The 11,418-nt window shown below is 44.8% G+C and overlaps 1 protein-coding gene across 1 annotated transcript; it reads right to left on the bottom strand.

The window, feature by feature from the left end:
- Positions 1 to 358: 358 nt before the first annotated feature.
- Positions 359 to 10,772, bottom strand: LOC146189402 (uncharacterized). The gene is made up of 3 exons (XM_084604232.1): positions 10,486 to 10,772; positions 993 to 1,154; positions 359 to 556 (listed from the first exon to the last, which is right to left on the bottom strand). Exons 1-3 carry the CDS (start codon positions 10,626 to 10,628, stop codon positions 496 to 498), a joined length of 366 nt encoding a protein of 121 aa, XP_084460358.1. The 5' UTR covers positions 10,629 to 10,772; the 3' UTR covers positions 359 to 495.
- Between the last annotated feature and the right edge of the window lie 646 nt (positions 10,773 to 11,418).

The following is an 11,418-nucleotide window of genomic DNA, read 5'->3' as shown; positions in this document are numbered from 1 at the left end:
AATTGTCAACCTGAATCCTGTGGCATGCTAGCTTAGAAGCTAGAACAAGGCAGAGATTATGTTGCACTGTTTGTAAGCCTCATGTGGTCCGAATGTTACTTGCGACATCAAAGCCACAATTTGGGAGTTTAAAGAAAAACTATGCGAGACAAATTCAATTAGTTACCGAAGATAGTCAGGCTGGTTGGAAACATGATGCTTCTTGGAGGCACACGACAACAATGCATACAAGTGTTGCCTGGATTTATATGTCCTGCTTTTTATCAAAACTTTCAGCTGGAGCATAGTGCTTGTCCTGTCTCACAATAAATTTGGTATCTCCTCCTCCCAACATCCCCCTCAGAAAGAAGACCACCGCTTTCGAAAGTTGTTCTATACCTTTAATGCACACCACAAATGGGCCGACGCTTACAAGAGTCCCGCAGCAGAGAGTGGAGAGAGAGAGAGAGACGGGTGGCAACGGCAACCGCCAGAGAACTTCGGGGGAGGGCTTCCTCACATGCCGTTGATGGCCAATATCTGGATCTCGAACTGCAGGTCTGCATTTGGCGGGATCGTGGAGGAGACAGGTTAAGGACAAACAACCTAAACATGCGACACACCAATGATACAAACCAAAATTTTGCCAGTTCCTTTCGCTGTAAATTGGGACATTTTATCAACTGTTAGTGGATGATACGAAACCACCCGAGAGTCGCGAATTGCCAAGAGGAAGTAAAATAAAGCATATAAAAATAAATATAAAGGAAAGAGTTTCTGTAATTGACAAGGTTAACAAAAAAAAATATTGCAGGTGAATAAGTAGCAAAGCTGCTTTCTTGATAAATATTGGCAATGAAACCCCAAGAGAACTGCTGCTAGCTTTTTCCCGAAAGAATGTGTTCATGACAACTGTACTGCAACCCTTCACTCCCACTTGACCACACCACTTAGCCAGCACTCTCCACACGACATGACAGCACTGTCATTGCCACAGAAAGGGAAAAGGATATCCCCAGGCTGGGAATCCTTGTGCGCCGTATGCCTTGAGACCGCAGATGGTGAGGCGCGACAGCTCGTGCTTCTGCATCGACAGGCAGCCCTCGTCCCAGCCGCGGATCACCTCTCCAACACCCACACGGAACGAGAAGGGCTGCTGGCCAGGGTCACGGGTGCTGTAAGGCGCCAGGAGGGGAACTACATACACCACACGTACTCTTTTGGCAGCGATGCCACAACCAGACGCGGCATACATGCACCCACCAGCATAGGCGAACAAGCCACTCCTCCACTCGCTATGCCGACAGGCAAAGGAAGACTAGGAATATCGCTGCCACACATGCGGAAATGAGGCAGACGGAAAATCTCGAAGAGGGAAGACTGCCAACGCAGTTGCAAACTGAGACCCACCACAATATTTTATGCCCGTACCACAGTGTCATTAACACCATCAAATAAATGTGACAAGACTCGATGTCACACCACAGCATGCTCCCTGCGTCCCTTGCCAGACGAGAAAAGGGCACTGTACTGAAAAATGATGGTGCGACGCGCACCTGTTTTCTCTTGATTTCAGAACTCTCTTAACAAAAGAACTACCTGGAAAATGCAACTACAACATGATGCAACCTCCTCTGCTGAAGTCTGCTGCGAGACAGTCCAAAGAGCAAGAACTTGTAAAAAAAAAAAAAAAAAAAAAAAAGAAAAAAGGAAAGGCTAGCTAACCTTGCATTCTGATGGTTTAACTATCCACCAGCAGTTCCGAACATGCACACAACCGACAAGGGTCCACGAAAAAAGACCGCACGACAAGCAAGCACCAAAGACTCTGGAATGGCGAGCATAAATCTACTTGTTTCTAAGCTGCTATCGTCAGGGTGAGTTTTGTCATGTGGCTCTCCGTCTGTGCCCCATTAATCACGTGCAAGTTCCCGCTGGTAACATAAGAAAGTACAGCCGCTACCATACATGTTATAATATGAGGGTCATCCCAAAATTAAGGTCTTCAACTCTTTAATAAATCGAAAGATATTATTTTAAGAAATTTACAAATAACTTAAAAGGCTGACCATTCTTTTACTTTTTCACATAATCGCCGTTGCGGTCTATGCATTTTTGCAGACGCTGGGGCAATTTTTGTATGCCCATGTCATACCAACAGCCGCCATGCCGTTGAGGAAGAGTTTCACCGCATCTATTACTTCGTCATCACCGGTGAAGCGCCTTCCCACTTGATGCTCTTTTAGCTTTGGAAACAAGTGGTAGTCACTTGATCCCATGTCCGAACTGTAGGGTGGGTGGTTGATGACGTCCCATCCAAATTGTTGCAGGAGAATGACGGTTTGGCAGGCAACGTGGAAAAGAGTGTTGTCGTGGAGAAGACTCAAGTCCTTGCTCACCATTCCTTTCCTGCGATTTTGAATCTCCCGTCTATGTTTTTTTTAAGGGACAATATCTGTCTGCGTTTACTGTGGTGTCGGGAGCCATGGGGTCTATCAGCAATACCCCTCTTCAATCCGAAAACGCAGTTACCATCTTTGCCGGCAGACTGTTCGCTTGAAGTTTCGCGGCTTGCGAGGAGAGGAATGCTGCCACACACAGGATTAGTTTGGTCTTGTAGTGCGATAAGCTGCGAACTTCCTACACCACTCGCAGACGCTTTCAACATTCATGCACGACTCTCCTTACACTTCTGTCAAATGGCAATGAATTTCGATTGGTTGAACGCATTTTGCGCTCAAAAATCGAACTGCACGAAAGTCACACCTTGCGGTAGCGACAAACGGGAGCGCCATTTCAAATGGCTGTTGTGTCAAGAATGACAGTACCCTTTGCGCTGAGTCATGGCTTGTTTGGAAGACTGGGAACAATAAACAAAACAGTATGACGAGCAGTCACGCAAATAGCTTACCAACGGCTGCAGCCCTTTGGAGACCTTACTTTTGGGATTACCCTCGTACAAAGCTCACTTGTCAACCTATGAACCTCTACCTTACTTGGCTCCATCTTTGGGAGCTTCCCTGCTTATTTCAGTGTACTTACTATAGGAATTATTTTCCTTTGACACAGACCTAGGAACAGATACCTACACCTTGGAGCAGAGAAACTGGCAAGAGAATGCAGCCTGGAAAACAAAGCAGAGCACTAGGGGAGAGCCAGCACAGTTCAATGTAACACGAGTGCTAAGAAAGTTGGCACTGGGGACTAGACTAATTAATACACCTATACTGCACATACACTTCAGTCATCGCCCATCTTGTCACAATAGCGTGAAGGCCCACCCCCTAGAAAATAGACACCACCTTAGAGTTGCTCACTCATCTTTACACTACTATGAAGAAAATCAGGGTGCAAATGTCAAAATTTCCAACTGCTATGTTAGCTATGAATAGCTACAGTTAGATGCAATCAAGGAAAAAGCAAACTCAGACTAGCATTCTATGCAAAATAGTGCCCAGCAAGTCTTGTCCTCAATGAGCAATGCAAAGCTAACAAGGCATCACGAAGACAAATTCGCACGAAGAACTTCCCTTTCACCAGGCACACATAAGCACGCAAGTATATTTGTACGGGAACCGTCACTCACTGCAAATGCGCTTTGATAAAGCAGCACAGAACAAGCAAAGCGTTCACGTACCCTCACCGGCAGCGATTTCAAATGCACACAACTTAAGATGAGGAAAAAAAAAAGTCTACATGCACGTTCGCTTCGCTTGCTGTAACACTCTTTTCAAAACAATTTTTTTTTTTGTTGCAGCATGACAAGCAAAACAACAAAGGAGCAAATGAGATGCAGCTCCTTTGCATGCCATTTACAGAACTCGGGACAGGGTGGGAGCCAGTCTTTGCTTTTAACAGTTTAATATATATATGTTTTTTTTTCTGTTGAAAAATTCTTTTCACCATGCCATTTTTGCATACAAGTTACCAGAGCATAAAGTATACCCACTTGAAGCTCCAAAGGCCTCTTGCAGAGTATAGTCTCTACGCAAAAGTCGTCAGATAAACATGTAACATCCAACTCGACTCTTGAATCAGATACATCTAACCCCAATGCTAATCTGACTAGTAGCTTCACTAGCCAACGCTCATCAAGCCTAAACGATACAGGAGGTTAAAATGTAAGACCCATACACCTAGGGCTGATCCAGAGTTTAAAGTAAGACAAAGAAAACTTCACTGATTGCTCCCAAAACAATATCTGTTTTGGCAGAGTGTCCTTTTAGAGTGAAATTATAAAAAAATTTAGCACATAATTGCACTTTTCTGAGGACCGGTTTGTAAGAGGATTACATAATCGCATTCTTTAAGTGAAGATCTCTGCCCCCCATTTCAAGCGTCTCATCACTGAACAGCAGTATATCTAACCAACGGCATCAACAAAACTGGTTTGGTTTAGTTTGAGAGGTTTAACGTCACTAAGCGACTCCGGCTACGAGAGACACCGTACTGGAAGACTCCAGAAATTTATAACCCCTGGAGTTAGCTTGCACTGACATCGCACAGCATGCAAGTGCCTCGCTTGTCTCCTCCTCCACCGCCACGGCGGCTGGGATTCAATCCTGCATCATTGGGCATGGCAGAGTGCCGTGGCGAGGTGTGCTAACACGACTGACTTCAGAACGGACTTCTTTCAGTGCTACGGCACTAACTGCACAACAGCGCACAAAACAGGGCGACATTTCCACCACTGTGGATTGAGTCAGCACTGTTGTGGAACTGAAGCTGCTTCCAACATTTCTTTCAGCAGGTAAGCTAAAACTGAAAAGCTAAGCAAGCCGGTACACATGATCCACACCTACCACTGCAACAAGCTGAAGTAACACCTCAAAGGCAACAGTAGTGACAAGCATTAGGGCACGGAAGTAGTGTGCCTCAGAAAAAGAAATGTTAAAGAAGCTCATGATGCGCAAGATAAGCAGTGAAACCGCGCTGCTAGCACTGTTAGCAGCAAGCGTGTTGAAAGGCCAGCTGGCACCGGGCATCTCCAACTCGTGATCGGAGAGAGAGAGCGATAGAGCCAAACAAGCGGCTGAAAGCCATGCAAGGCAGCAGCGACAATACTTACCCGCTCCCCCATCACCATTGACCATTAGCAACATTCACAGTCGTCACAGGGAACGGGCCACTTATAACCTTCACACAACCCTTTAAAAAGGGGAGAGAGAAAAAAGAAGGAAAAAAGGGAGGAGAAAACAGAAAAAAAGGCAATTGAAAGGCGGCTCTGCACGAACCTCGGGAGGGACACAGAAGAGGTGCTCCCCAAAAAAGGGGAGAGACTACTAGAACAAGTGGCAACCAGCACAGGCAACTATGCACAAATGCATCCAGCACTGAATGTGTCCAATAGCGCAATCATGTCCAGGCAAACGGGCACATATTCCACGTAAGAGTGCAGACATCTGATCACATGCAGTTTGCTCATGTGGCACTGATGCATGTGTAGCACACTTGCTCCGCCCTACCTCAGATTAAAACACTTACGGGTAGCGTAATGGCACTATCGTCCGTCGCAACCACGGAACCATTCAGCAACTTAGTGTTACTTTCCGTGTTACTTTCCTGAACTGAACTCGTTCAGAATGAGACTTGCCAATCTTGACTGTGCACCAGTAAAACTAACTTACGTTCAGCTGTGCCGTTGATTGGTTAGCGTTTTGCAACCTGCAGTCACAAAGCTAGAAAATCGAGTAGCATGCGAGCGATCTGCAACTGTTACTTTCTGACCAATGAGACCATTTGAGAGTCTTTTTGACTAACGATCATGCAACCGCGGCGAGTCGCAAGCGTGAATCGGCATTTATGCATGGGACTCAACTCTCCCAACTTTCTGCCTCATCGAGAACAGTAATAAATTGGAGACTGTTCTCATCCACCATGTGTCAAGCACTTTAAACCAAACGTTCACTTGGTCACTTTAGAGTTTACCTTTGGGGCTATGTTTACCTTGGTTTGCAATTCACTCTGTTAACCCCCAGACGTCAGCCGTCCTGTACAGACCATTTCCTGTCCAAGGTTGCTAGCCCGCGAGGCTTGTGCCAGCGTATATACGCCACGGACTCTGGCTTGTTCCCTAATCCACTCTGCTCTATGCGTCTTGCTATTAATTTCGCAGAGGCCAGTGCTCAAACCTCTTGCAAGGCACACCAGCTGGTCAAGTCTCGCCTGAAGCGTGCCCCACTCAGCACCATGCCGAAATGCAAGGCTTTAACAAGGGAGCATTTAATAAAGGGGGCAACTAGCGCACAATATTGAGTAAACAATGCATTTTTATACAAGTGTAATGACACGGAAATGAAGCAAAATCAATGGCCGGGAATATATCAGAATAACAGATCGATTTGACTAACAAGGACACAGTCTACAAATCTTACCGAGGGCAGAGCCGACACTACTCTGGGACAGCTTTCTGTAGCTAAGCAGCCAAGGCTACAGGGACACGTGTTACTAAATCGAGTAGTTCCGTCATGTCTGACATTAGTTGCAGTTTGGTTTCAGTTACGTTGAAATATTTTCTGACCGTTCAACAAGCAAAAATGTATCACTTTATACTGCTGAAGCCCTACGTGAACGTAAATTCCGGCTAATCAATAGCCCACAAAATATATGCTGTCAAAACACATTATGAAAGCATACGCCGAAATCGGCAGGTAGATGAGTCAGATATGGCTCAGGTACACTTCACAGGATTCCAGACAGGCAGCGCCAGCTATCTATAGGTTCCAGAGTGCGAACAACGAAATTTCTGGAGGAACTATATTCTGCTGTGCAGTGAGTTGATGAGTGTCAGCTCTAAAGCTTTGGCTACACAACCAAAGAAAGTTATCCCCAAGTACAGTCTTAAAGAGTGTCAGCTTAACTAAAGATATGTACCACATGCTGCGTAATTATATGCATAGCATAAAATGCTTCTCCGAGCTAAACCATTGAACCCTTAGAGCTCAAATTTTGCACAAACATGGCATCTGGTTGGTTATATATTTTTGCCTTATTCAGAAGAATTCATAAATAAGTTTCATACTCATATCGTATGCAGTGACGCCAATGCAAGGTAAGCCACCTGTCCCAGAGATCGCACAGATAGTGCCATCTTTTGTTTACAGTGACCCTCCCATAGAGAAATGCAAATGAAAGGAAATTAGGTGAGCGCAATTCTTTCGTGGAAGGTTCGAAGAGCTTTGTCAATAATAGTCAGCAAAGCTTAGTTCACTGCCTTCACTGCCACTGCATAAAACTACAAACAGTCATATTCGAAACGGACAAGTGCCCTTGATACAAAGAAACTTGATACAAAACAGTACTGCTGACCAGATTGCATTTAGTGCAAAATTTGAGGTCTGAGGATTCAACAGTTTAGCTGGGAGAAGCATTCTGTTTGACGCACGTAATTGTGCAACATGCAATATTAGCTTGCACGGTCATGTGCAGGTGTAGTTACAGAAAAAAAAAAAAACTTCAGAAATGCAGGACACCTAGAAGAAAGAAAAATCTAAAAGGCATGCCACAGTGCCAACAATAATTTTGTACAGGCATGCACATTACAGCAAGGTACATGCATCGGGAAAGGCTGCCTTGAAGGCTTCAAGATATTGCCTTCACAGCAGTGTGGCTTCCTAGCAATTTTGTGTGCAACAGCAAGGCAGTGCTTTAAGATCGAGGATTACACGTAAAGACCACTGCCTGCTTCAAAATTCTGCGCCTTCTGCTCCATTGACAGCAACTCAAGCGGCAGAAGAGACTCAAATGTGAGCACTATCCACGGAAATAATACAATCTTTAGGAGTTATGCTTAGCTTCTCCAAGCAACTGATTTGGTTGGAGGGTACTCTAAGGTCTTTCTTCATGAACCAACTACTTTGAGAGGACAGGGTAGGCCCTATTCCTCAGATGCATTTTTTTACCCGATTGTGACCCTTTTCCACATGATGTGCTGGGGTTAGAGCATTCATCTTGGTATTATTTTAATCAGCAATCTCAGATAGTGATACTTACCAGGATTATTATTTTCTGGTCATTATTTGTTTTCTTTCCTTTACTAGGACTACGAAATTTTAAAGCCAAAATGTAGGAAATTACCTTTAAATCGAAACTCTCCATCAATGTTGCTAATTCTGGTTCAGTAGACTAGTGCTTACTCAATAGGTCTAAATTATCTACCTAGCTCCAGCAGGTTGAGAAAAAGGGTCAAATGCAGCAAAATTTCATGTTTTGAGATACTTTATAGAGTATAGAACCCTAGAAATACATTGTGAATTTTTTCAATAACCACTAGCCTGTTAGTTACCTCCATTATCGATAATTTTCTGTACTAGCAGCCTTGCTCCGCGGACCTCTTTAGTGACCTGTTGTGAAGCCTTCTGCACAAAGTATAGTCGCCGTCAGTCGGCTTCACATAACCAGTGGACTGTTAATCGACCTGCAGAAATTCCGAATGACCTCAAAAGTCAGCTTGAGCAATGCTGCTCAATGTTTTCCGTTTGGATGTCTCAAACCAGTGCGCTGAGAGCCACTTTACATTGTTGGAGAACGTGCCAGCAACTTCTTGTCGTGCAGAGTCTTCAACCAGCTGCAAATCCTCACCGCATGCTTTACACGAACAGCTTTCGGCGATGGCACATGAGTTAGGGTTAATACAATCAGGCCATAGCCACGATTACAAGCATTTGCCATTAGGGTTAATACAATCAGGCCATAGCCACGATTACAAGCATTTGCCATTATGGTCTCCATGCATCCCACCGAGCGTGAAAGCTTCGATGCAGACGCATGCGGTGACCACGGAATTCGCCGCTGGATTGTGCTGCGGAGATTTGGTGTCATTGTCGACAGTTACAGAGGTTCCAGTGGAAGCGTCTTCGAAACCACTTATTTGTCTTCGTCATTGGACGAGGGCTAAATATCCAGCTTCAAAATAAAAAATGTCTGTTGCCCGCACAAATAAGCCGAAACACGAGCAAAATAGCGCGTCACAAGTAATCCGGCTGCGTCTGAATATTTGTTAGGCTAAATAAAATATGTTAGCTAGCTTTTCACTGTTGTGGGATGAGTGAAAATGATCCCGTGAAACATGAAAAGAAATGAAAAAAAAAAAAAATTCAGATTAGGCAAAGCACAGATCTCAAGCAGGTGTCAAAGTGGGAGGTGGCTGGTTGCCACCTAGATTTCAAAAAATGTCGATTTCTGCAAAAATATTCCGCTTAAATGAAGATTAGGATTATGTAAAGGGTAGAATATGGGTTTTTAATTACAGAAAAATAAAAAAATCCATTTTTTTTCTAATTTGCTCTACCCTGTTCCCTTAAAGCTAAGCTACACACGAGATAAAATATACAGACATGTTCACATTTGTTCAGGCCCACGAGAATAACAACTTCCTCCCATTTCACACTTCCCTCCTGCCCTTGTTGAAACGACATTACTGAATGCAGCGAGATTAAGCTCACACTAGGAAAATATTTTATATTTATTTGTTTATTGTTACCCTCAGGGTAAGAATGCGCACATAAACAGAATAAAAGTTAAAAATGAGGCTACTTACAGCCCTGAACCTTTCTAAAAGAACGGATAACAATTGTTTACATGCGGTACAGCGGCATCACTATAGGCGAAGAAGGAATTTACCACTGCAACAAAATACTGTGCCAAAATACCACTGCAACCGACGCAGCAGTTAAGCTGCAAACACAAATGCACCCAGCTACGAAGCACAAATCTCCAATTTCAACACCATTGTGCTCATGACCAAAGGGCGATCACCTCAGAAGGCATTGGTATGTGTTTGCGTGCTTCGGAGCACGCCGGCGCAGATTGACCGTAGTGATAACACTGACAGAAGGAAGAAAAACCGCCTTAAAACAAGAACGAGAAAAATCGCTCAGCCAATGGTAAACTACGCCCGCTGCAAATACCAATGCAGAAATGAGGCGGCGGGCTTGTCGTACACGAAGGAAACATCGCGCGGCCTAGCGTAGGATAAAGAGCAAGTCACGTTTGACATGAGGCTTAACGTCAAGCCGGTGAGGATATTTCGAATGACGCCGCACTCGGCACGTAGCAGATCGCCGGTCTTCAGGTCACACGGGCAAATTTATCACCGAAATACCACAAACCTCGTGACTACACGTTACAGTTTTTCCTTAAAGGGAGGAGGAAGTGGTTCATCCTACTTATGACAGCCAGCGATTGAGGCCAATACAAATGAACGTCAAGATTTCACGAAGCTAGACGCATCCCAAAAAGTATTGTGTAATAAGTTCGGCAATGCCAATGCCCGCCAGCGAGCCAGTCGACTTTCAATTAACGGTCCGTGAAGCATAACAGGTTTTTCTTTTTTTCTTTTTTTCCTCACCGCAAACTCGTGCGTAAACTAAGCGCCAAAGCTTGCCGAAGTGCTTCTTCGTTCTCGCCGGTTATAGTTTACCGTGCAAACGTGTGTCGAAATGACAAGGTTCAGCGCTCGCCCGAACGCGAAAACTGACTCGCGGTCCACAAACGAGCAAAACTTACCTCCAAAATTTCCTGGGCGGATTCGTCAGCAGGCCTGTGCAGTGGACGGTGATGCTGTCGCCAACGTTTGGCCTCGGACCTATGCCCGGTTGTATTACCGTTTTTAGGACACCCGGTGTGATCTGGTAAGATTGGGCCATCATGTTGGCGTACAGTTTGAAGCCGTGCGGGGTCCGGAACACGAAAGATAAGTTCCCGGGCGCGGGAACAAAAAGCAATGGACGCTGCTGGCAAGTTGCGCTGGCGTTTCGTTATGCGAGCGACGGGATGACTGCGACTGGATTCGACCGAGACATCGGCTATATAAGGTGGCGCTGGTAGCGATTCTGATGGCGCTCGATTTAAAGTTGGATAAGCTGTGTGCAGATAAAGCTGTTATCACCAAGGAGAGAAGTTTGGTTTTGTTTGTGGGATTCAACGTCCAAAATCGACTAAGGCTACTAGAGACGTCGTAGTGGCGTTCTCCGCAAATTTCAGCTACCTGGGACTTTAAGAAGGCAGTAAGCAAAAACTTCTCAACACGCTTCGTCCCGTTGTCTCTCTGTGTGTTTGTCTGTTTTTTGCGCCGTTAAATTTATTTAACAAGTTGTTGATATTAGTTTTTGCTTACTGCCTTCGTAAATAACAGGTCATGGGTTTAACCGCATACGTATGCAAGCAATGTGAAGTGACAGCGCAAACTATCGATCTGCACCCGCTCAATGCAGTTGAAAGCGCATCCAGGTCGATGGAAAGGTTTATCAGTATACTGATCAAGTTTCCAATAAAATTTAACGCGATAACCTTAAAGGCTCCGTTCTCCAGAAAATCCGGCATCGGCGCTGTGAACGAAAAAAAAAACATTTTTGCCTATATATGTTTGCGTGTTTGCTTTGCTTCTCGCATTTTATTCCTTATGTGCCAAGCATATAAAGCTCAAAGTTTCAGCTGCAT

Source organism: Amblyomma maculatum, chromosome 5 (genome assembly GCF_055883805.1).
Source record: "Amblyomma maculatum isolate TAMU_Amacu chromosome 5, ASM5588380v1, whole genome shotgun sequence".
Taxonomy (NCBI): Eukaryota; Metazoa; Arthropoda; class Arachnida; order Ixodida; family Ixodidae; genus Amblyomma; species Amblyomma maculatum.
The sequence above is the reverse complement of the archived record's forward strand: the minus strand, read 5'-3'. Positions and strand labels throughout refer to the sequence as shown.

What these genes read in the sequence shown, in the direction of transcription:
- LOC146189402 (XM_084604232.1), bottom strand. Translation starts at nt 10,628, where the DNA reads ATGATGGCCCAATCTTACCAGATCACACCGGGTGTCCTAAAAACGGTA. An exon ending in CCGCCCAGGAAATTTTGGAG is followed by an intron (nt 1,155 to 10,485) that starts GTAAGTTTTGCT and finishes GGCGCCTTACAG; the next exon opens with CACCCGTGACCCTGGCCAGC. An exon ending in CAAGGATTCCCAGCCTGGGG is followed by an intron (nt 557 to 992) that starts ATATCCTTTTCC and finishes TGTCTCCTCCAC; the next exon opens with GATCCCGCCAAATGCAGACC.